At 43.2% G+C, this 26,759-nt stretch overlaps 1 protein-coding gene across 1 annotated transcript in view; it reads left to right on the plus strand.

Annotated features, from left to right (window-relative positions):
* The window catches only part of EPHB1 (EPH receptor B1), a 441,868-nt gene that overhangs the window by 400,638 nt on the left and 14,471 nt on the right, over positions 1 to 26,759 (plus strand). The window contains exons 10-12 of the mRNA XM_015407331.1: positions 13,237 to 13,359; positions 15,766 to 16,013; positions 16,900 to 17,115. Coding sequence (XP_015262817.1) covers positions 13,237 to 13,359; positions 15,766 to 16,013; positions 16,900 to 17,115 — 587 coding nt within the window. The remainder of the gene's footprint in view (positions 1 to 13,236; positions 13,360 to 15,765; positions 16,014 to 16,899; positions 17,116 to 26,759) is intronic.

A 26,759-nucleotide genomic window follows, 5' to 3' on the forward strand; every position in this document is an offset into this window, starting at 1 on the left:
AGTTAATAGGATAATAAAATAGCAAGGCAGCAATCTTGGCCAGTGAGTAATCACTGCCCATCTACCCTCCTCTGCCTACACCTACATATACTTTACATGCTTACCGTTCATGCAGTACCAGCTGCAAACAATTATATTCGACAGTTCCCAGGTGTTTCAGGGGAAATCTCCAACACAAATGCACACGGCTCTTTAGGGCTCTTCAGATTACAGCCAGAAGCAATACCTAAGTAAACCACAGCCAAAGCAGGAAATGAGATAGGTGGAAGAAAACCAAATTGGGAGCAGCTGAAATCCAATTTGCACTTTTGAAGAGAAGCCTCCCAGACTTTCCCTTGCTTTAAAAAGAAAACGTGAGCCTAAGGTGCAGAAGATAACATACTCATTGTAATTCAAATAGATGGATCATGAACATGCAGTCATGGAATTAAAGATTAACCACAAGTATGATGCAAAGGGGGGGGGGGATTAAGGTGTCATGTTAAACATTTAGCTGTTGTTGCACTTCCTGACTTTCAGAAGCCTTCCTGTATCACCCTGAGACTTTCATAATTTTCAGTTTGGACAAAACATCTCTGGATTGTTTCTTACTTTAAAGAGAAGCAAATGTAACTGAAAACACAGATATCAATGGAGTCATTTTTGAGACTAATGTAAATAATAGGGATGATGGGGGTTTTCATCCTAGACAGTTTCTAAGCTTTTGTGGGGTGTGGGTCAGAAAATAACTGTATACATTTCTCAGCCAGTTTTGAAAGAAGAATGTGATACTCAAACTCTGATTGGCTCACAGTGTAATGCTGTGCAGAGTTCCTCCAGCTATTGACTGCAGTGGACTTAGACTGGAGTAACTCTGCATAGGATTGCACTGTATCGTGCCATGCTGCCATATTTGTACCAGTTGATTATACCAAAGGATTGTTAAAATTACAGAGAATTTACAGTTAGAGGTATAAAGCTACACTAGTATCAGCTTTCTAAAAAAAATCCTGGTATTTCAGTGAAAGCTCACAAACTTCATTTACAGACCATAACTTTTTATTGGACATTTTTTTTTTATTAAGCAGTAAGGGACAATATATGCTACAAATACCTGTGCTTATAGTATAAATGGAAAAGTGAGAGAGTTTGGAATTCAATTCTGAGGGTCTGACAACTCTGTGGGTTTCATTTATTGTAACCATTGGAGCTGAGAAAAGGAAATATGAACATTTGGTGGTAATACTGTGCCGGCAAATGCCGGGAAGGCTCTATGTAAGAAACATGTAGGCACAAAGGAGAGTCACCCCAAATCTTCTGAGATATTAGGGTCCATGATATATTGGAGATCAAGTGCCGTCACTCAGCACTTCACCTGAGGCAAGGCTGCCTCCCCCCATACGGCTTTTTTCTCTCTGCCTTGAGGCAGTAAAAAGACCACTCATCATGAGGGAAGGCAATAAAAAACAGCCTGACGACAGGCCATCCAATTGTAATCAGTCAGAGGAGTAAGACTTGATGAAAGGGCATGGAAACAGCCGGAAGGGCTTAAATGAAATAGCAGGAATTGGGTGGGATGTCACCCCAGCTTGTTTGCTATGTTAGAGGAGATGGAAGCATCTCCAAACCAGTTGCATTTTATTATTCTGTGTAAGGCACCTTGGGGATTCTTCTGGATCAAAAGGCTAGGTAGAAATCAATCTAAATAAATAAATAAATAGATCCATAGCACTTCTGAGTAGTGTGACTATAGAATGTGAGGGGAGCAAACTCACCTCATGAATCCTTCACTGCAAAGATGTTCCTTGAGTCAAACAAGAAATATTTGTTGAGGTTCAGAGCTATAGACAGTTTGCATTCGTGGTCATCATATGACCAGAACTGCACACAGTGTTCTAAATGAGGCCACATCATAGATCTACATGGGAACATTATAATATCAGCTGTTTTACTTTCAATCCCTTTCCTAATAATCCCCAGCATAGAGTTTGCCTTTTTCACTGCTGCAGCACACTGGGTTAACATTCTCATTGAGCCATTGCAACCCTAAAGTCTCTAGCCCTCTCTGTCTGTCTGTTGCTCAAGTTCAGACCTCATTTGCATGTATTTACAGTTGGGATGGTTTGTTCCAGTGTGCATCACCTTACACTTACTGACATGGAACTTCATTTGCCACATTGCCTACTCACCCAATTTGTGGAATTCCTCCTGAAGCTCTTCACAGTTGGACTTGGGTTTTACCATCCAGATTAATTTTGTGTCATCTGCAAAACTGGTCAGTACACAGTTCACCCCCAGTTCTGTTTATGAACAAATTAAATAGCACCAGTACTGATCCTTGTGGCACCCCACTACTTACTTCCCACCCCTGGAACACCCCTCAAATCCCCCTGCCGGCAAGCCAAGGGGACACGACAACCCTACAAATGATGTTATAAAGCATAATATGGGAAGATACCCAGAAAACTATCAAGCCCTTTTCCCTTGCCTGAAATAATGATTCCTGCCTCTTAATGTGTCACAGAAGATACTTGTGTAATACAAGTTTCATTGGGGTGGGTGACATGCACATGTAGGACTTGCATTTTACAGAGACCCCTATGGTCACAGGGTAGAGCACACTGAGGTTCACTGGCTGCACTACTGGCTGTTTTTCCTGTGATCTTTCAGCCTGGTCTACACAGAATGAGGTGCCTGGACTCTAACCTGGAAGGACTGGGCTTGATTCCCCACTCCTCCACTTGCAGCTGCTGGATGACCTTGGGCAAGCCATAGTTCTGACAAGAACTGTCCTTGAAAAAGAGCAGTTTCTGTCAGAGCTCTCTCAGCCCCACCTACCTCACAGGGTGTCTGGTGTGGGAAGGGGAAGGGAAAGGAGTTTGTAAACTGCTCTGAGTCTCTGAGTGAAGGACAGGGTATAAATCCAATCTCCTCCTCTTCTTCCTCTTCCTCCTCCTCCTCTTCCTCTTCTTCTGGTGCAGAGTGCTGATGTGGTAGAATGGATATACCTAAAAGTAAAAGGCTACACTTGAGCCTTTCTCCTAGAATTGTTTATTTGCAGAGAATGGGGTACCATTAAAAATGTTACCCACTACTTACTTCCCTCCATGAGAGAACTGTTCATTTATTTCTACTCTCAGATTTCTGTTGTTTAACCAATTTTTAATCCATAAGAGGACCAGTTCTCTTATCCCATGACTGCTAAGGTGTTATGCAGGAGTGTTTGGTGTAGTGCTTAAGTGCACCAACTCTAATCTGGGAGAACCAGGTTTGATTCCCCACTCCTCCACTTGCACCTGCTGGATGACCTTGTGCAAGCCATAGTTCTGGCACAGCTGTTCTTGAAAAAAAGAGCAGTTTCTGTCAGAGTTCTCTCAGCCCCACCTACCTCAGAGGGTGTCTGTTGTAGGGAGGGGAAGGGAAAGGAGTTTGTAAGCCGCTCTGAGACTCCTTCGCGTAGTGAATGGCAGAATATAAATCCAGTCTCTTTTCTTCTTCTTCTTTGGTGGGATATCTTGTCAGAAGTCTTTTGAAAGTCCAAGTAAATAACGTCTACCAGGTCACCTTGGATCTACATGTTTCTTCACTTTCTCAAAGAACACCACACAGTTGGTGAGGCAGGACTTCCTTTAGTAGAAGACATGCTGATTTCCTGTCTTTGGGCTTTGTTCCTCTAAGTGCCTAAAAATTTTATCTTTGGTTACAGTTTCTACTAATATGCCTGGGACAGGCATTAAGCTAACTGGCCTGTAATTTCCTGGTTCCCCTTTGGGCCTCTTTTTAAAAATCAGTGTAACATTTACCACTCTCCAGTCTTCTGGTACAGTGGCTGATTTTAGTGGTAAGTTACATATACTGGTTAGTAGATCAGCAATCTCACATTTGAGTTTCCCCAGTAGGTCTAGAATTTCATCTCTCATCATCTCAGTTTGACTCAGTTCTTCAGGCTCCCTTTCTGAAAAATAGTGGCTGTGGCCTGGATACATGCTCCACACTTTCCACACTGAACACAGATGCAACGAATTTATTGAGCTTCTCTGCCATCTCTCCAGCTTTCTTTCACAAACCTTTTATTCCTTGGTCATCCAAGGCCCAAGGGCCTATCCAAGGGCCATTTTACTGCTTTGATTATATCTAAAGAAGTGCTTATTATTTGTCTTGATGTTTTTAGCAATCCACTTCTACTTACATTTTGAAGTTGTGAGTAGAAAATATAGTGTTAGCAAAATGGCCCTGGGTCACACAATATGGACAAAGGGTCACACAATATGGACAAAGCTTACAAAGGGAACTATCCTATGCAGACATAGAGTAAATGCCTATCAGTTCAGTGGGATATATTTCCAGGCAAATGCTTTTAGGATTGCAGATGTAGATTGATAATAGGCCCCAAACCCAGATAAAGTTGATCTAACTCATGAAGCAAATTCCCTAGCTCATCTTACGATTATTTTTTGTAATACAGGAATTGCATACTTGCCTCTTGAGATCCTGACAGTTAACAATTCATTCTCTCTCTCTGTAAGAAGTTAGTTCACTGTGTTTGAAAGATTTTGACTGAGTCCGCATCAGAGACTCTTCAGTATGACTTTGCTACTCATATAGTTAGCAAATCTTTTAGCAAATATGTTTTCTGCTTTCTAAATAGAATGTTTGTAGGTATAACACCTTTTTTTGTTACTGCCACTGTACTCTTCTGTGGCATTTCTGCACTTTTAATGCTAATTAGCCATAGTCTTGTTCACTGAACCATTAATGTACTCAGGGCTTTGTTTTTGTTTTTTAAAGAGGTGCCGGAACTCTCCAGAGGGAAATTAAGTTTTCGTTCTATATACTGAAAACTCATGAACTTTTAAACATTTTAAAAAGAATTATGTCAAAGAGGTTCTGGAACTCTGTTCTGGCATGTTCCCCCAGGGGAAAAAAAAGCCCTGGATGTACTAATCCACCTATCTTTCTCTGATGGCTTCTCTTCTATGACAGTTCTTCAATAGTAGCACATTGCCGCCCTGACCTGGATAGCCCAGGCAAGCCCAGTCTTGTCAGATCTCAGAAGCTAAGCAGGACCACCCTAGCAAGTATTTGGATGGGAGACCTCCAAAGAATGCCAGGGCCAGGAGGCAGAGGTAGGCTACCAAGCCACTATTCTGAATGTCCTCCATGCCCCAGTTGGAGTTGCGAGAGGTCTCCATGACTTCCGGGCATGGTCACACGTGGACACAGACACATACACAAATACAAAAAACAAACAAACAAAATACCCCAGTAGCACATTGCCTCACTGTCAGACAGCACTTTTTTCATGGTAAAAACTATTTCTCATAAAGCAAAGGCAAGCACACAATCCAGTGGCAGGACCCTTGTAAGGCCACCTCCATCAGGATAGATGAGAGACATCAGTTGTAAAGTGAAGCTAAAATCATCCATGCTAGGACTGCACATAGTTTCTGGCCTGCTTTGTGTAGAGTTTTAGAAATTACAAGTGGGGAGCAAATTGATCCATTCTGCTTGAAACACAGTGAAGTTTTCCGTAGGCATCTTTTTCTGCAATCATCTACAATTTGCAAGTTAAATGACAACTCTCACATTAATCCTACCAGCATATTGCCCTCTTCCTTTTAAAATCTTACCAGCTTCCTTTTAAGAATACTATTACTGAGACCAGATGAAACCTTACAACCTCTGTGTGGAACAGCTAGATTTGAGTCCAGCCACACTTTAGAGTCAGGGTACAAACGAGAGCCAATGTCCTCCTCACCAGAAGAGTTTACGATGAAGTGAGCTTTGGCTCCTGGAAGCTTAAACCCCCAAAATCTTGTTGGTCTCTAAGGTGCTGCTGGGCACAAAACAAGCTATACTACTGTAGGCAAACATAGCTACACTTGGCAACAGCCTCTATGTGGAAACCACTGAGAAATGCTTACATGTGCTGAGGTTAGGGTTGCCAGGTGAGGCTGACAAGCCAGCAGGGGAGGGAAGAAGCACGATGGAACTCCAAAGGGAGTTCTGGCTGTCACATTTAAAGGGACCACATTCCATCCATTGGAAATAATGAAGGATGGGGCACCTTCTTTTGGGGCTCATAGAATTGGACCCCCTGGTTCAATCTTTTTGAAATTTGGGGGTTTCTTTGAGGAGAGGCACCAGATGTTATGCTGAAAATTTGGTGCCTCTATCTGAAAACCCCCCCCCCCCCGAGCACCAGATACCCACAAATCGATTCGCCATTATACCCTATGGGGACTGGTCTCCATAGGGTATAATGGAGCACCCAGTGGACATCCCCCCTCCCTCTCTTCTGATAACCCTGAAGCAGGCCGAGGGCCTCCAAACCAGGGGATCCCCTGCCTCCTATTGGCAACCCTAGCTGAGGTTCTAAATGGCAGGAGTAACACTGAATAACCCTTTAACCCTCCATTCATCATCCCCAAAACATACTGCAGCTCCATGGCAGTGCTGCACATCCCAGGTGCCCACTGGCATGGAGATACCACTCACATTGAAGCATTATACACTTTTGACAGCCTCCATGCAGGCTATACTCGTACCGAAATGAAGGAAAACAATTCCTGGAGTTTGAGTGGGTTTTTTCTTCCCAGTAGTTCTGAATATAGCCATGAGAGGAAAGAGGGGGAAATGCTGTTAAAGTTACAGTGGTATTAATGCAAACCGCATGCACACATATGTTAAAGAAAGACCCGTAGGAGATTTGGAGAGAATGAGGAAACTGGAGCAAGCAAGCAATCCAGTTAGGTGAACAGCATAGTCTCGCCTAACTTCAGGTAGACCAACTGATTTGAATAGTGTGAGGTCCAAGTGGGAAAATAATGGTCAAGAAATACAGAATGCAGAGCCCAGAGGATGGTCATTCTCTCATAGTGTTACCCACAATGTCAGAACCCTTTTACCTACCATAGACCCGTGAGGATTAAGTGAAACAAGGCAGAAGGAGAAAATGAAGAGTGAGACAAAGATTTCTTTTAAAAGCTGTAATTCTAAAAGAATCCTAGAGCAAGGACCAATCCTGCAGGGCTATGGCCAGGAGGCTCTCTTCCTTTCTCCCACTGCAAACTACTAGAAAGAGCCCACCAGTCCAATCCAATTCCCTCTGTTTGGCTGGTTGAGAGGAGAGTGAGAGCAAGCTTAAGAACACTGTTTTCCTTTGTGTTTCAGCACACTGTATAGCGCATGGATCACTTGCAGCTGCAAAAGAACCAAAAACTCAGCATCAAGGAGCCTGATTTGTTTCTAGATGAAGCAAAAAGTGTTTGGCTAACTAGTCTTTTAATTCCTCAAACCATCCTTTATGTATCCAGTACTGGCATTTAAGTACCTTGTAAATACTGAGCATTCCCCCATAAAAACAGGCATCTTCACCTGCTTTCCTATTTGGCAAGTCAGTCATATGCCTTCCTGATTGCAAGTATGAAAACAAAATGTTAAGGACATGGGAGTTGTTGGCTGGATTATGTCAGGCTACATCTAGTCCATCATTTTGTTGTAGCAGTAGCCAGGCAGATGAGTGCTTAGGAGCATGTCAGGAAGGCAATGTACATCACCTGTTGTCATCACTTGGCATCACGGGCAGAGGTATACTACCTCTGTACATGGAGGTTAAGTAAGCAATTTAAGGCTACTAGCTATTAACGAACCTATGTTCCATTAATTTAGCTAACCCTTTTAAAAAGCCATCTCAGTTACTGGCCGTTAGCATCTTGTAGGGTTTTTTTTGTAAGTTAAAGACACATTCTGTGGGCTAGTGAGAGCTATGTGTGTATACAAATACCATCTCCCATATGCACCTGGGCAGGAGATTTGTACTCCCTTTCTGTTGTCAAACTATGGCTCCGGTCACACAGGCCAGAAAACGCGGGGGGGAAGCGTGGCTGTTTACCCCGGGGCAAAATAACGCGTGGTTGCTCGAGCAGACGTCCCGTGGAGGTCCCGTGGTTAGGGGGCAGGTGCCGATCACAGGACAATCCTGCGGTGCTGCAAAGAAGCGAGGCTGCGGGGCAAACGGGGTTGTGTTGTTTTTTAAACTAAAGTGTGCATATGCTCCCTTGGGTGCTTGTGCGCATCTGTGGAGACTTGGGGAAAAAAACCCTTTTTACAAGGGGACATGGGCGGGCGCCGGAACTACCACCAGAAACGCGATCAGACGCCCGCCCATGCCCCACCGTTTCCGGAAACTAGTACCTCGAAGGTACTAGTTTTTTACAGCGTATCTTCGGAGGGAGGCCTCGGGTGAGCCACAGGAGCTCTACGCTTCCCAGATGTGGTGGTGAGATTGCGCCCGGAAAATCCACCTATCTTTTGTTTGTTTCATTGCTGGTGAGGCAAGAGCATGCAACATTTGAGGTACAGAAAAGTCATTGGGCTGTACCTTGATTCAAAGCAGTCTGGGCCTGATTCAGAGTGCAGTGAGGCTTTTTGAATTGGGGAAATCCACATTACACACACCCCAGCTTCCGTGTGGACTTCAAACATTATTGCCATCACTGATCAGATGTGCTCTCTGTTCTGTGAGCTTTACTCTTTCATACCTGCTGTTCTAAATATGTTAAACCATCTGGTTCTAAAGTCTAGCAAATTCCCTCATGTTTGTAAAGAGCAACGAGCCATTTGTTAATACGGGAACACTTTCTGTCTGCTCCCTGGTATTCTCTATTGCTGAGCATCGAGAAGCCATGTTAGACCAGCCGAGGTTACAGTTATGAGGTGCAAGGTCATTGTGTCCCCCAGCTTGATCCTTCTGTGTTATATGTTTGTTTTGCTTTTCTAATCTGTAAACCAGCCCTGGTTATGATCTTGTAAATTCCTTTGTAATCCTGCTAGAGCATCAGCTGCACTTGTAAAAGAATTTATGGAACAGTTAAAGTGTATGTGATGAAGCCGTAAAAAGATTTATGAACTGGGCAAAGCACAGATGGCTTCCTTGCAGCTTCACCACTGGCAGTGAAAGACTAGAGCTTTGGTCCAGGGTGTGCCTAAGGCTGCATCTAGAAAACGTTTCCTCCGTTTGTGGACTTACCATTGTAGTGCCAAACTAGAAGCAGTAGAAGAATACTGCAAGGAAGAGGTACCAAGTATTGTATGTGGGGTGGAGCTGATTGTACTGCAGTAGCTGCTGTGGACAATGCCACCCACACTGATCTGCTAGACTTGGTCCACCATTAGGATAAGCAACACTTGGTACGGGGATCTGCAAAGCTCCCATGTGGTTTGTGGGTGTCAGGCGTGCTGAATCACTGCTCCTGACTCTCAGAACAAAACCACTCTGTCTGGAAATATCCTAAGAGAAAATGATAGTTCAGCGTTCCTCTCCAGTCTTGGGATTTCCAGGAGCAAGATCTTCACGTATCACATGGCCTGAAGCTGTTAATTACATTAACTCTGTAGCTAATGAGCATTGTTTGTTTCTAATTATCTGAATTATATAGAAATTAAAGCTGCAATCCTAAACACATTTACCTGGATGTAAGTCCCATTGACATTAGCTGTCTTACTTCCGAGTTAATATGCTGAAGATTAGCAAGTAAGTAATTCTTACCGGGCTTATGGGCTAGAGAGCCTTCTCCAATTACAGCAATTGAAAATCTGAAATTACACATGCAGCATATCAACAATGGAAACCTGTTTCTTCAGCACTAGTTGTGATGCATGCCTTCCATCATTCCTTGCTGAGGACTACATTTGTCAGCCTCAGTGGGCGGAGCCTGGTGGTGATGTCAGGGGGTGGAACTGGTGGCGTCATGTTGAACAGTAGTACTAATGGTAGTGCTTTCATACCCGATTAGGAATTGTAATTTACAGTGTATTTAAATGTGAGTAGTCACTATCACATGACTGTGAATAGAGGCACAGTTCACCAATGCACAAAAATTTAAAAAAAAACAACAACACAACAACCCACAATTAAAAGAGCATGGAAATAAACTGTTTGCTGAACATAGGCCCCTGCCACACGACAGGAAAAAAGCCTCTTGAGGCGCGGCTTTTAAAAGCCGCGCCAACGTTGACACGGCGCGGCGGGATCCCACAGATCCCCCGGCCGCGCCGCAGTTTCTCCCCGGCGCGATCAAACGCCGGGGAGAAAACACGGCCCTAACCAGGGGCCGGCCGAACTGCGCATGTCTGAGCATGCGCAGTTCGGATCCGGGCCGGGGTTGTGCCGGCGCAAAGACGCGCCGGCGATCAAACGCCCGGTTAGAAGTGCCTCTCCCATTTGAACCACCTAAGGTAGGTGGTTCGGTTTGAGGCGGATTTCTGCGGGGAAGGGACAGTTCGGCCACGGAAGCAAGACGCTTCCCAGATGTTGTGGTGTGATCGCGCCGGTTTGATCCGGCCCCGAACTGTCCCGCTCCCGGCTCAAATCGGCCAGTGTGAACGGGACTATAAAATGTCATTGGACTCTTAAGTGCCAGATTATTGTCTTTCCTCTCCAGTGCACATGTCAATATTTGACACAAGCAGGCATGCACAGAAGTCTTAAAAGGAGCCATCAATTGGCTGAGCTAGGTAATATCCCTGACATTTGAATCTGTTGCTCTGTGGCCCTGGAATTAAGGCCCAGAATTTGAGTTCAAATAACAAGAAGCAAAAATAAATATGAAGATAGGGACTGAGAGGTTTTGTTCTATATTTATTTATCTCCTGGTCAAATAAGACCTGCCTAATACTGTCTTTGGAGTTTTTTAAACAAAGGGTCTGTGACATAAACACTTGTGGTGGTGGTGGGACTATTGAGGTGGAGAAACAGTAGAGGACTTCTGCTATTTAAAAGATATTCCAAACACAAGGAAGGTGAGGAGGAACAAATCTGGGGTTGAAGGGGGGAGGTGATGGAAGAAGTGTCCAACAGTGAATAATAGGTATGTTCACAGGTATTAACACAAGCCCTCCATTCATGCTCAAAGGAATGGGGCCTACAGCTAAAATCTTGTGAACTTTACAAACATAACTACAGAAGCACGCTGCTGGGTGCTACAAGAAAGGTAACAGGACATGACCCTTCAACAAAAGGCGCCAGAGGCATATGGCATGTTTTGAGCAGTAGGAGAGGCTCTCATTTCTCTTGAATAGCACCTGGACACAAATCAGGAACATCCCTGACACCTTTATAACAGGTGGCGCCACAACATTTCTCATGCTTATGTTTACGAGTTTAATCCCAAAAAGCACAATTGCATAGCATTTGAGTGGTCTTTGTTAGATTCATGGGTTCTGCGATTTTAATACACACCAGATGGGAGGAAGTGCTTCTACCAATACAATTTGAGTTCCTGAGTGTGAGATTTCTCTTAAAATTTAATGAGTGAAATAACAAGGTTTCTACCAGAGTTAACTCCTACAGGCAGCCTCCCAAATTCCCTCTAGCACCATACAAATTCCCAGCTATGTCTAGTAGAACTTTGGCAGCCTGCTGTAAGGGTCCTTGTAATACTTTTAGAAGGCTAAAGTGAAGCCGGAGTATTTATGATGGAGACCGTATTTGATCATTAGGATGTTCACTTGTTTGTAATTACTGCATTCTGTCATTTTAGTAGCAGCTGAAAAGCTAAGGTGTGTTGAGTAAATAAAAAAACCCTTCTTAAATTATGCATGGACAGGAAGCATCATAAATTAGCTACTGTCATTGCCATAAAACCAGCAAAATAGTTTTGGTTTGTAACTTTGCTCTTGTGGTATAATGTTCAGTCCAAAATAGAGAGAGCTGTGTGAGAGGAATTTAACTAGCGGCTACAGGGCTCTTCAGACCTGAATCAACTGGAAGACTCCTAGAATGTCGGACAGCTGAGAAATGGCTTTCTCCACTCTCTTAAGTCTTTCATCTATTTGTGTACGCCTCCTCTTTCTGAAGGGCACTGTGATGATCTCCTTTTACTCTGATTGAATCCTTTTGATTTTTTTTCTTTTTGTATTTCTGAGAAAACTTTCCTTGAAGTGATTTCCTTCTTTCTTCCCTCTCTGTCTTCCTGCTCCACTCCATTTCTCTTCCCAGCTTGCTGCTATTCTCTTTGTTTTATTTTTTTTTGCTCTGCACTCCACTGCTATGCCACAGCTACTCAGTCTAACCCGTGCAATCAGACCTACAAAAAGGTGTCAGATTGATAAATATTGATCTCTACCTGCAGTTCTTTCCTTGACTGTTCTGCTAATGGATTTGCTACTGCTTCAATAAATAACACTGGGCACCCATTTCTGGGTGCAACCTGTGGCCTGCTCCCAATCTGCCAGTTATAACTAATATGTCCTAAATCTCAAGGAGAGCACCAGGAGAAAAAGTTAATGTAGGAGAAGTAGAGAACAATATAAGGAGCAGAATGAATCAAGAGTATGGAGTTTCTCTTATTCTATTCTGAAGGATAGAATATTCTAACTGTAGTTTGGAATATATGTTCTGTCCTATATTCTCCTTCTCTTGAATTCCGCTTTAACCAGGAGAATTTCTGAAATTAATTCTGGAATTGGAACAGGCAGGTTGCTGGAGCTTTCCTTTCCTTCAGTTCATTCTACCTCCACATTATCTGTGGGCTCATGTGCATTAATGAAACACTGCAAAAAAAGCAACACAGAGAATCTTAGTATGTAGTATGGAGTAGTAGTATGGAGTTAGTAGTATGGAGAGCCAGTTTGGTGTAGTGGTTAAGTGTGCAGACTCTAATCTGGGAGAACAGGGTTTGATTCCCCACTCCTCCACTTGCACCTGGCTGGATGACCTTGGGCAAGTGTAACTCCGATAAGAGCTGTTCTTGAAAAAGAGCAGTTTCTGTCAGAGCACTCTCAGCCCCACCTACCTCACAGGGTGTCTGTTGAGGGGAGGGGAAGGGAAAGGAGTTTGTAAGCTGCTCTGAGACTCCCTTGGATAGTGAAGGGCCGGGTATAAATCCAATCTCTTCTTCTTCTTCTTCTTCTTCTTCATGTATAGTCACATAAAGATTGCTTTTTTGCAGTGCTTTATTAAAGTACATGGTAATGTAGGGGCAGGAAGACATAAATCAACTGGAAACAATGGCAAATTCAGAATCAGATAATCCAGAATTCCAAACTGTCAGGAAGAAATGCACATCAAGAAAATTTGGAAGCATCCCTAAATCAAAAGGACAGTGAACAGGGAAGCTACAAGGAAGATAATGGTGAAGATAGGCAGGAAAGGGAGAAGGGTTTACGGAGACATGCTGTTGATGCCTCCTCCCAGAGATGAATATGATTTTTTTCTTTCCCTCTGTTTGTCTGGCTCTTCTCTCAAATGAGAAGGCTCCCCAGGAATGAAGATCTACATTGACCCTTTTACCTACGAGGATCCCAATGAAGCTGTTCGTGAGTTTGCCAAGGAAATTGATGTGTCTTTCGTGAAGATTGAAGAAGTCATTGGAGCAGGTGTGACTCATTTCCCTTTGGGAAGGTTTTCAGTGCCATTCTCCTTTTTCCTTCCATTTTCCTTCCCTCCCTCTTCCACTGTGAATTTTCAGGCTCATTTGGCTCAATTAACAATGGACTGGCACTTTTCCTCCTGAAAGCCTAACCAGATCTTGTGTGATTTAAGAGTCTGTTCTTAATTAATTAATTAATTGACTCACCTTAATACATTGTTGTGCCCCCTGGTTTAATTAACAATAAATAGGTAGGGCGATTGTTCCCTATTTTATGGCATCTGTCTATCCACCATAGCAGGAATCTTACTTTCTCTGAGCAGTTAGCTGATTTCACTTGGAAAAAAAAGCCTGCTTCTGAATTTCTAGCTATTCAAACGAATAAGCTGCATAAAACAACTGTACACAATCCCAGCATTCAAGTTCAGTATGTTTATTTTACTTCAATTACTAGCCCCACATGTACTCTTAACCAGGTTACAGTGATCCATGCCCACAGAGATCAGTCACCATCAAGAGAGTCAGCTTTGTAGGTATTGTTCAGTCACCATACAACATCAGATTGCCAGTAAATATATGTTAATAGCAGGCAATACTGAAAGAGATATGTTCTTTCTCTCTCCCCAGATGGAGCAAAATGATCAGGGCTTGGTGATTATATTTAAAAACAAACTAAGAAACAAAACACGGGGGATTGCAATCAACAATATGGAGGTATTCCAGAGTCAAACTTGTGAAACACAGGGGGGGAAAATTAGGGGAAGATTCCACAGTATTGGATGTCTGCTGCAGACATGGTACAGTCTAGAATCTGCTGGGATTTGCTAGAATCCCTGTTGTCTGCCAATGTGCGTTAAATCTATACAGCCAATGGGCCTGCCCAAGATCTCTTCAACACTAAGGCATGAACTGGCCTGAATATAGACATAAAGAGTGTCTTGGCACAGAATGCCAGGGTCCACCCAGTATAACTTTCTTTACACTAGGTGGTGGTCCAGGAGAGACTGGGAACTCTACCTTCTGCCCACCTCTTTTGTACACCAATTGTTATGTTATCTGGAGTCAGCATCAGGGGAGGGTGTTAGATGAACATCTGCTTGTTGCCCTGCCCTGTTCCCTTGTATATTTTATCTGAACCCTTCCTTTACCCATCTCTGCTTTTTTTATTTCCTTCCAAGCCCTCTTCTATTCAGTTGCATGTATGTGACAGCCAACCCATTGTTTGCATCCATTGCTTGTTGTTTGCCTTCAGCACTTCAGATCTGATTCTTTTTCTTCCAAGGGTGCTTCCAGATGGAGCTGTTTGCAAGGATCAGGCATGCTGGATTGGTATGCTTATCATCTGCAAGCAGAGTCCTAATTCTGATAACTACAAGTTCAAAATGCACTAAAAACATCAGCAAGGTGGCACTAAGGTGGTGCCATCACTGCTTCAACCTTTCCAGTAGGAAGGGCCTATTCTTCAGGATGTTTCCTGTGTCAGCCCAGCACTCATTGGAGGAGCTGCTGTCTGGAAGCCCCTTTTGTTCCTCTTCCGCTTGTTCTGCCACCATACCAAATCCTTTGAGCACTCCACAGCCTTGCCTTTCTTACTGTGTGAGAGAGGGTAGAAGAAGATGGTAGGTCACGAGGACTGGGAAGAAAAGCTCCAAGATCAAGCTACCTGTTTTGCTGTGCTTTAAAAACAGGCTTACTCTTTTCTGTCATCTGTTTCTTTCTCTTTTGTCACCTTTCATTAAACTGGCAGAGTTAAATTTTTATGCCTTCCTGGTCTAAAACAGGCCCATCCAGAAGTAAGTCTCACTGAATTCGGTGGGCCTTACTTCCTCTTTATACACAAGATCACAGTGTTACCATGATGCCTTTTTTGTGTAACAGATTACACCATCAAGTATAATGTTGTTTAATTAATTGCTGATTGAGTACAATGCAAGAGAAGACCAAGCAGATTAATGAATTATCAAGGTGTGTGTGTGTGTGTGTAGACAAACAGAGCTGTGAGAGTAGCATCCTCGCAGTAAAGACCTGTAATATTTTTGGTGTGGCAGCTTGGATGGGCAGAGTAGGCTGAAAGGAAGACAGAACTTCTAGATATTTTGTAGTTGCGCAGACCAGGGAAAATCAGTAAGTACAGTTTGTCACCTCATAGCACTAAAGAGGCAAGAAAACCTGAACCTGCCAAAATCACCCTCTTCTAGGCAGCTAATGAAGGCCCCAGGGACTTGTCCTCTGTTTCATCTGCTCACCTTACATAAGGGTGGGGTGGGGGGTTAGATAGGCTTCCAGGATCATTTTAAATATTTTAGAAAGCACCTTGCCATCACAGGCACTCAATTTGGTTAGTTCATGACATTTCCCTTTAAAATGCCGGATTAGACAAAACTGGTTGTGACTGGTATCTGTCCCATTACAGGGGAGTTTGGCGAAGTATATAAAGGGCGCCTGAAACTGCCTGGAAAGAGAGAAATCTACGTGGCTATAAAAACATTAAAGGCTGGCTACTCAGAGAAGCAGCGACGGGATTTCTTGAGTGAGGCCAGCATCATGGGTCAGTTCGATCATCCAAACATCATTCGGCTGGAGGGGGTGGTTACCAAAAGCCGACCAGTGATGATTATCACAGAATTTATGGAAAATGGAGCATTGGACTCCTTCCTGCGAGTAAGTGTTACTTTAAAAAAGGTAATATAATGCAAAGGAATCACCTAATGAGACTAGCTCATGTGATAGTGTTACCTGTGGAAATCAGGCCCTACGTGCCAAAGCCCATACCATTTTACTTCTGTTGATGAATCCAAGACCACAGCCTGGGTCCTATGACATAGTTCTCCTGGTGTTCCCAGCCACTGCAGAGGCTTTCCTCCACTTCAGAGCTCACTTTTTCTACTAGTAACACTTCAGTGTGCATAAGGGCTCCTTGAGAAGCATTGATCTTGCTCTCACAGAAGTGCTAGTGGCAAAGGAAATGGGCACTGCAGTGGAGGAAAGCTTCCACAGCAGCCAGAGATAAATGCCAGTGGAATGATGTCAGAGGATCCAAGCCAGTTACACTGAGCTCCTGTGCTCACAATTGCTAACACTGATTAGAAATCAAAACCCACTGTAAATATACCTTGAAAGATTGGCAAACCTCCAAACTTCTACTATATTGCAGCAGCTGTGATTGTGAGCAGAAAGCTTTCTTTCCAGTATCATTAGATCTCCTCCTGTCCCCTTACTGACTCCACTACAGAGTTTTTCCTGCTCTTGAACATATCCTTCTTTACGTTGCCACTTCCTTTCTTCATCTCCTTGTGTTCTCTGCCATTTATCTCAGGGTGGTCTCTCCTTGACCAGTGGTTTCTTCTGGTTCCTTCTTCCTCAGCCTGTTGCCTCTTCTGACTTTTTCTTTCAGCCATGGCCTCCTAGGATCTTTCCTCAGCATCCCTATCTGTCCAGATTGCCCTTCCTGTGTCAGACTGTTTGTGGTGGCAGCTTCTTCCTAGCCTGCATTCTTTGTTATCTCTGAATATATATTGACTCTGGTGCTTTACTTTCACAAATGTAGCAAAATGATGGGCAGTTCACAGTAATCCAGTTAGTGGGGATGCTACGAGGGATTGCAGCTGGTATGAAGTACCTTGCAGAAATGAATTATGTCCACCGAGATCTTGCAGCCAGGAATATACTGGTCAACAGCAACTTGGTCTGTAAAGTGTCTGACTTCGGACTCTCACGCTACCTACAAGATGACACCTCGGACCCAACCTACACCAGTTCATTGGTATGTACCAGTTCCCCATTCTGTGCATTTAATAATTGCTGTGGAGACAGGAGATGTTGTGTAATTTCTAGCTGTTAGCATTCAGGCAGTGATATGAACTGCAGTGATATTACAGTCTCACCCATTTTAGTTTCCATACAAAAGGGGGTGACTTGAACATTCATTTTAATATTACACAAGGGGGGGGGATAGTGAGGATCAGGGTCCAGTGGCATTCATATTATAAGAGACAGTCTTGCCCCCCCAAAAAAATTAATTTTAAATATGTAAGACCAAAAAAGGTAGAGAGGATAGAAAAAGTGTCTCTTCCAAGGAATAGTTGCCAGAAAACAGGTGACAATAGCAGATGGCAATTCAAGGGAACAGCAAAATAGTATGCATGATTAGGATATGATAGGCTCATCATAGCAGCCACCTCACTGCCATTGAGCTAAAAATGAAATTGTGAAGGAGACTCTGGAAATGTGTTCTTTCTGGAGCTTATGCTGTTGTCAAGATAGCGCTCCTCCTTTATCACATCTGAGCTTACCAACAGCTCATTAAGTCCATGTTCTCCTATTGCAGTGTATGTCACCTCTCAGTGATATAATGACACAAGTTGGGAGCAGGATGTCACCACTTCAGTACATGAAAAAGTTTTAATGTGTGATTCATACAGCAACTATAGCCTTTTAGTGAAGAGGTTAAATGCTCCATTCATATGAAAATCTATCAGACAAGAGCGATCACACTTTTTGAGAGTTATAACAACAAAACAGGATTCGGTAGCTCTAAATTTAAACTAAGATCAAAACAGATGATGTGGAAAGATCCATGATCCTATCTTTCCATTGTTGTTTTTTTAAGTTAAATTGCTATTAATCAGGGTTAGGGATGTGCACTTCAAAAAATTTCATGTTAATTTCAGATCCAGATTTTGGGGATGGCATGCTTTTTGTTATCCTGAAGTTTCTGAACCTCCATTGCCATTTTGGGATTTTTTCCCCGGGGCCCCCAAATTTGAGACCATTTTTCCAATCCTCTCCCCAAGGCAGTAGGAGCAGGGAGGGAGAGAGAGGAAGATGACCTCAGCAGACAGCTGTTAGTCAGCATCTCCATCTCTTAAATTTTAAAGGGACTAAAAGCCCCACCTAACAGCTGATGACTGGGTAGACAGAGACCAGGTCTATTGCCATTGGAAATAAGTGCCCCATTATTTCATATGGGTAGACTTAGCCTCACTAGTACCCATACCTGATAATGGTCCAGTTATTGCCAAGGACAGTAGACCTGGCCTCCATCTACCTGACCATCAGCTATTACACAGATTTCTAGTCTCTTTAACATTTAAATTCTTCTCTCTGTCTCTTCCTAGTTCTTTGCCTCCCTGAAACCAAAACAATCCTGAAATTCTGGGAGATAAATTTTCATTACTCACAGAATTTGGGGTCATTTCATATATCCCCAAGAAAATCTGAAAAACCTAATTCTGGGTTTAATTTTAGCTCAGATACACCCAAATGCACAATCCTAATCAAGGCCTCTGATTTGGCTTGGAGCTACAGTATGAGGGGAAGAGGGCTTGCCCTTCCTACCCCATGTGGTTTTGCCTGTCAAAACTGATTCTCCTGGGATCTTATTAGCTCTGCATGGGAACAAAGACAGGCAGTCCAGTTTGGCTGTTACAGTAAATTCTCTCATTTAGGGAGAAGCTTGTTTTTTTTTCTTGGCAGATTACTATAGCAAGTCAGTATGGACTTGGCTGACCTTGTGATCATAGTGTACCTTGCAGAGTCTAGTTTCACAGTTAGCTCAAAGGGCTCTGACTGGTATCTTGCTGAGAGGTAGAGCTCTGTAGCTAGGTTCTGAAAATCCTGCAATTTATCAATGTTGATTACTAGTACCTTTTGGCCCTTAGCAGAGTATAGGCATTATCAGTACCAGAATTAAAGAAATCATGGACTTGAAAAGAATCTGGTGGATCATCTGGTTTTAACATCAAAATCTGGTTCAAAATAATCTAGGCTTAAAGCACCTCTGATCAATACCTCTCCAACCTTTTTGGGGAGTGGGGGTAGAACCTCCCAAGGAAGCAGATTCTACAGTCTTCCCAGGAAGTTTATCCAGCACTGAATTGTCTTTGTTGTTTCTTGCATTGGTCTGAAGCAGCAGAACAAACTCTGAGCCCATCAGCATCATTAGTAGTGAGGATTGTGAGGAACTCCAAAGGAATCTGTCAAGGATGGGCAAGTGGGTGTCAACATGGCAAATGGGGTTCAGTGTGGCCAAGTGCAAGGGGATGCACATTGGAGCCAAAAATCCTAAATATAAATACACATTGATGGGGTCTGAACTGCCAGAGACTGATCAAGAGAGAGATCTTGGAGTTGTAGTGGATAACTCACTGAAAATGTCGAGACAGTGTGTGACTGCAATAAAGAAGGCCAATGCTATGCTGGGGATTATTAGGAAGGGTATTGAAAACAGATCAGCCAATATAATAATGCCCCTATATAAATCAATGGTAAGACCTCATTTGGAATACTGTGTGCAGTTCTGGGCACCACACCTTAAAAAAGATATTATAGCTTTGGAAAAAGTGCAGAAAAGGGCAACTCGAATGATAAAAGGGTTGGAACACTTTCCCTATGAGGAAAGGTTAAAGCGCTTAGGGCTCTTTAGCTTGGAGAAAAGACGACTGAGGGGTGACATGATCGAGGTTTATAAGATTATGCATGGGAAAGAGCAGGTAAAGAAAGAGGTACTTTTCTCCCTTTCTCACAATACAAGAACTCGTGGGCACTCCATGAAACTGCAGAGCGGTCGGGTTAGAACGGATAAAAGGAAGTACTTCTTCACCCAAAGAGTGATTAACACATGGAATTCACTGCCACAGGAAGTGGTGGCGGCTACAAGCATGGACGGCTTCAAAAGGGAATTAGATAAGCATATGGAGCAGAGGTCCATCAGTGGCTATTAGCCACAAGGTATAGCTAGGGGCTCTGGGGCAAGTGATGCTCTGTCTTCTTGGTGCTTGGGGGGGGGTCAACAGTGGGAGGGCTTCTAATGTCCTGGCCCCACTGCTGGACCTCCTGATGGCACTGGTATTTCTGGCCACTGTGTGACACAGAGTGTTGGACTGGATGGGCCTTTGGCCTGATCCAACATTGGCGTCTCTTATGTTCTTATGTTCTTATAAGTACCAGCATTTTGAATTATGCTCTGCCTATTTGCAGTTATGTACTACCACAACAGTGAAGAAGGGCTGCTCACCTAGTAGTTAGATAGTGAGGTTAAAGAGGTGAGATATGTGATTGAATCCAAAAGTTATTTTTGCCAACAGAAGGTGGGAATTTTTACCAGTTTTCCCTACTACTACCTGCCCCCCTGTGTTCCTGAAGATCGCCTGTGATCCAGTAGCAGGATTTTGAAAAACATACTGAGCTTCAGCCAACAGAGAATGACCCTTGGATCCAACTCATTATATTTATTTCTTCTTCCTTGGAAAAATATGAAAGTATAGTGGAGAAACCATATCCCTGTGACCCTCTGCCCACTACTTACAGATGTTCATCTGGCCTCATGAACCTTGCCTATTTTGAATAAATAGATTTGATAGTTTAAAATATGGCATTTCAAGGATAAGTTTTCCCCCCCTCCACAAATACTAAAGGTAAGATCGTGTAGCAGAATACTTCTTCAGGTACGAAGGATAAGAATGTGTTGCCAATTACTGATATTCTAGTTTATAAGTGCTACATAAAACATTATCCTTTTACTCCCACTGTCTCTTAAAGAGTAATTCATCAATGTGTTCTTGAACAAATAAGTGGTGATAGGAACACTTCTTATTACAAATACAAATAGCACATTCTTCTCACATGGCTCCTTCTATTCATCATTTTAAAATTACATGGAACAGGAAGGAGAGCCAGTTCTTGGCTGCTTCCCTTGCGGCACATTTTTTAAAAGGTGACATTTTGATGTGAGCATCATTTGCCATGAGTTACTTCAAAATATGGGCTGGGATCTTCTGGGGCCATATCTATTCCTGGCCGTGGACCTAGTAATAATATGTGTTGCTCACAGATTAAAATAAATTCAAAGTGAAGTTTTAAATAACTTCCAGGGTGCTTGTGTCAAAGCCATGTGCACTCCTCTGGCATCTCTCATCCAAGTCTTCTTTTGATGTCATTCCACGGCCTGCATTAAAAATGTTACCCACACCACTACCTGGAGTCTGAACTGATACAGCCCATTCTACTACTTCATTGTGTTGCATATCTAGACTAGGCCTCTGTGCAAGCAGACAGCTCAGTATTGGGATCAAAGACAGGTTTAGTAATACTCTGAATAACAGTGTTCCTATGAGCTATACTGTACTTTCCCTCATCAGAGTACATGGCAGCCAGCATGGCAGGTGAAAGGAATAGGCTGTACTGGGGAACAATGTTCCCCTTAAGTTGTGGAGTCTCGTGAGCCAAAATTCTACTTTGTAAGTCAAAAGACCTACTAGGATTAAAGTTGTGAGTGAGCCTACAATTTATTTATTTATTTAGGAAGGAAGGAAGGAGGGAGGGGAGGGAGGGAGGGAGGGATGGATGGATGGAAAGAAAGAAAGTAAATAGATGGGGAGGGAGGAGTGGAAGGAAGGGAAGGAGGAAGAAAGGAGGGGAAAGGTGGAAAAAAGCAAATAGATGGGGGAGAGGAGAGGAGGGAGGGAGGGAGAACGGGAGAGGTGGAAAGAAAGCAACAATGGGGAGTAAGGAAGGAAGGGAGAAGGGGAGAGGTGGAAAGAAAGCAAATGTGGAGAGAGGAGTGGAAGGAGGGAAGGGAGAAAGAGAAAGAAAGAATTGTCTCTTTAAATCCCTTCTCGAAGCCAAGCCAGCCCACACAGTGGTGGGAGCTTGAGAATGCATTTAATTTGAAGAGACAAATGCCCTCTCCAAGCCAGGCTGGGAAAAAGATCTTGGAGTCATAGTAGGGTTCTCAGTTCAGTGAACATCCATGTTACGGGCTTAACAGTACAGTATAGTACAGCCTTTTTTAAGTGTAACAATCTTGATTCTGAGTGTAACATAGTAGTAAGCCTGCCATTTTCCCCTTTGGTTTGTACAGGGTTCAAAGTTATACCTCCATATCTCCATTTTAATTATTAATATTCTTTCTCAGTTTGTGTTCAGGTAAATAAACTTTGTTTCTGTTCCCTTTAAAACTGAAAGCTTTCTAGGCCTGTCCAATTTGTACCTTACGTCATAAATAATGGCAGTTCATTGATCTGTTTTATATCACAGCCAGAATTCTGCATCCTCAATTATGTTCCTTGCTAGAATTCCATTATGCAAAGGAGAAGGCAGGAAAGTTGGCACAGAACACACATGGAGTGGTGTCTAGCCCTAGGAGACTGTCACAGTCAGTTTGAATCTCAACAACTCCTGACACTAGCAGAATGGGGATTTGAACCCAGGTCACTCTGGTTATGACCCAGCATTCTAACCACTACATCACATTTTATGTGGATAAAATGTAGTTGGAGTACCTTAATGGGTTGTGTCAGAGAACCTGTTAATCTGGGACCCCTTTAGTATTATCAAAAACTATGATTTATAATAGTCCCAGAATTCCCTTCTTATCTTAAGCACTCAAATCTTTCATCTGCCTTCCTTTCAGATGACCTACAAGACACACCTTTTAACTAGTTCAGTTAGCAGACAGGAATGGTTCCTGCTTCAAAGAATTTAGGAGCCCTACTACGGTATTTATTCTTGGCATTGGTTAGATTGAAATGAAGCACATGACTGATGTCAGCATGTACTTGGAAACTGAATGCCAGGTCGAAAGTCTGAGACAAAAAAAGCCAAGGAGAAGCCAGCTGGTGTGAATGATTTAAATTCCAGTGGCCCTGAAGAGTTGGTTCCCTCCTGATGTTAATCAATGGAATAGTCGATAGAGCTAGATCACTCTACACCAAGTGGGAATCTGAGCAGCCATCCTTGAATCAGCCATCCATGGCTGAACTGGGAACTCTGTTGTTTTCTCCAGGCTGCATACTGTGGTCCATTTAACTAAATCAGTGTGAGTTTTGAAATGCCCAATGCAAGCTGCCTGGATTGGGCGTAAAGTGGCCTTTCCCACCCCTGGAGAGAAAACAGATTCTCTCGTCTGTATTTCTGCAGTTAATTTATGCCACAAATGGCCTTCCCAGCAGCTGGGAAATGATGCACTGCCTGCAATTACATCATGGCCTCCCACGGCAGGTTTGTAGCTCACTCTGGGGAAAAGGTAAAAGAAAACAACCTTTGAGAAAATTTCTCCTTTTTCAGCTATTTAAAATAGATTTTTTATTACAAAGACCAAATCTGTTTTGCCATGCATCATTTAGAAGCCACTGAAAAACAGAGCTAGTAGTTCCACCCATAGTCGGTGTCACACTTTTTGTCAGTGTTTCCCTTCCTCTCCCCCATTAGTTTTAATTATGGTATGAATCATTTACATGGAAACAAGATCATTGTTTTCTAACAGTGCACATGCTCTGGCTGCTGCTTATTTCCTTCCTGGAATCTTCTCTCCTGCAATGTAACTTAACAGTACAGAGTAATGCCTTTTGTTGCAGAATAAGCAAGAACAGATAAACAGCTCAAATAAGATGCACACTAACCCTAGTGATAAATGTCAGGTCCATTGACCAGATGTTTTGTCTGAAAAGATCTTTCAGGTTGAAAAGATTTCTCAGGATTGGGTGAGATACTATGCACACTCCCCTAGTTAAATGGGTGGGATATCCTACTGGCCAGCCTCTGAGTGAATTAAATTCAACCAGTTCCTTAATGTTCTTGCTAGTATGGCACAGTAACATAGGAAGAAGTTGACTACCCAGGTAGCAATCCCAAACAGGTCTATTCAATGGGGTTTACTCCCAGGAAACATAAAACCAGTATATTACTACAGAGCAAAAGAAACAAAACCAGTGTTAGAAAACATGACAGAACAGACAGAAAGGCAAAGTACCAAAACAATAAAATGCATATATCTCATAAAAGTCTAAAACACATTGGATAAAATATAACAGTGGACCTATACAATTTCTCATAAGGTCAGCAGGATAATACTCATTTTAGTAGCATTTAAAGGAGATTACTATTGTCAACTATTTTGCAACATATTGAGTTATTTCTGGATTTAAATCTGCTAGCAGTAGAGATACCACCCAGGACTCAACAGGAAACTGGTATCTGGACAGAACAGGGGTAATCCAAAGAACCCTGGGGACAGTCCATTGAGCACAAAATAACAAAAGATGGTCTACAGTCACTATTTCACCAGATATACAATCACATAATCAGTCTGAAAATGAGATTTTAGCAAAACGTTGGAGAATATTCAGTCTGGCAAGCATAAAAGCATGCCTGTGGCTAGGGATTGTAAGAACTTTCAAATAGGAGGGAAGGGTCACAGAGGGAGGGATCCCAAATGCAAGAATGAAGCATACGCGCCTTGCCCAGATTAGTGTACTGGCACGGTCAGGGTCAATCACCCTCATCCTGATCAACATCAATGCTTCCTGATAATCTATATTCCTGAGCATTATGAGGGAAAGGCCAAAAGACCAAAACCTATTATCTACACACCTCCCCCAAGCACTTCTGAAATTGTCTTCCTTCAGAAAGTGCAAAAGCTTCCCCTGGGTATTAGGCATTGAAAAAAGGACCTTCAACCTCAGATTAAAGGCAACAAGGCAAGCCCTGGACTCGAATTAGCACTGTGCAAACTCTATTTTAAGTGCAGTTCGCGTAACACAGCTAGGCATTTCTCCCATCCAGCACAGGAACTGAAGAAGTCTGTACTCTAGATACACAGTTAAACGGGTGGGATATCCTACTTTCCTGCCTCTGGATGAGTTAAATTCAGCCAGTTCCTCAGTGTTCTTGCTAGTATGGCACAGCAACAGTAGGAAGAAGTTGACTACCCAGAGAGCTATCCTAAACAGGTCTAAAAAGGGAGGGCTTCTAATGTCCTGGCCCCACTGGTGGACCTCCTCGTGGCACCTGGTATTTCTGGCCACTGTGTGACACAGAGTGTTGGACTGGATGGGCCTTTGGCCTGATCCAACATTGGCATCTCTTATGTTCTTATTCAATGGGGCTTTCTCCCAGGAAACGGCTATTAGAGTATCCCTTCATTTCCACTGCCAATTTCACCCTCATGGTGAAATGACAGCTTCCTCATTCTTGCACTTATTTTATTTCAAAAATTATATCCCACATTTCCATCAAAACAATTTTCCAAGGCTGCTTACAAAATTACTTAAAAACAAGTGGGGTATTCCAAAAGACTTGTGAGGGGGCATCTCATTTCCCCCTGCATCCCCCTCCCCCACTATTCTTTCACTTCCCCAGCAGCCCCCATAGTCTCTCCTGGTTTCCTGCTTCCTTCTCTCCTTCCTACCCACCAGCCAACCTACCTTTATCTACCCTTAAGTCTCCAGCCTTCCCTCCTTCCCTCATCCTGGCAGCCACTCCCCAGTCTCTCTCACCTTCCAGAAGGGTGGTCCTCCCTCCTTGGGCTTCGCTTTATAGAAACCAGGGCTTGGAAGGGTCAATAAGATTTTTGTAGTTGCCTAACAAAAATCAATGACAGCCAGTAAGATCTGAGAACACAGATCTCATGGGAGTTCAGTGGGAATTTTTTTCCTTAAAGCTACAGATGGTACAGGTACACCAACAGAATTCCTAATATATCTTCTGCTCCTGGTACCAATTAAAGACACAAATATAAGTTTCAGATGAATTGAGATCCAGGAGGGGTATGGAGCGCCAACAAACTATAGCAACTCTACCTCCCTGAAAATTGAGTATATACTGATGTTGTGCTGAGAACCTGGAAAATCTTGGCTAGCGCTGTCCAACTCCACCGTCTTGTCCAATTAGGTCTTGGTGATACACACAGGTTGGCTTCCTTGTCCAACATTTAGATGTGGATGGCTGTTGTTTTATTCTGGATTCAACATCAAAATCTGTAGGCTTGATGATGGTCTGGTCTGTCAGCCATTATGTCCTAGAAATGGACTGTAAGGAAGAACAGCTTTCAGTTATATGAACCCACTTCCCCTTTTCCTGATGTGTCATCATGCCACTTCCATGTCTTCCACTGCCTCAATGGAATAAGTTGGGCCACCCAGAACTCCCCCTTCCTGTAATACTAATTCTATTCAGGGACATGCACAAGCAACAGAAAAGGCCTAGACTGAAACCAACAGTTTCAAAATGTAAGGCAAATTTAAGACATCTTCCTTCCTGCTCTTGCAGTACAGCTCCTTCAGCTTCCATGTGATTATTAGGTTGTTCAGAATGCATAAAACCTGGTGACATTCAAATGAGCATGAATGGCACCATTGCCTTGAACTTATAATATCAGCCTCTGCTAGGGTTGCCAAGTCCGGGAGCCATCTGTCAAAGTGCGTGCGCATGCCACCAGCACGTCACTGGAAGTGATGCGTGACGTCGATCACGTTGAGGGCGTGGCCCCGATCATCGGAGGGAAAACCATAGAGTTTTCCCTCCAACGATCGGGGCCACGCTGTGCTTCGGGGCGCAGAGTTCCCCCCAGGGCCTGATTCTGCAGCAGCGGGAATTGGACCTCTGAAGCGGGGGTTTACCCGCCCCCCC

The sequence above is a fragment of the Gekko japonicus genome, unplaced genomic scaffold (assembly GCF_001447785.1).
Source record: "Gekko japonicus isolate JY-2015 unplaced genomic scaffold, Gekko_japonicus_V1.1 scaffold235, whole genome shotgun sequence".
In the NCBI taxonomy this organism is placed as follows: Eukaryota; Metazoa; Chordata; class Lepidosauria; order Squamata; family Gekkonidae; genus Gekko; species Gekko japonicus.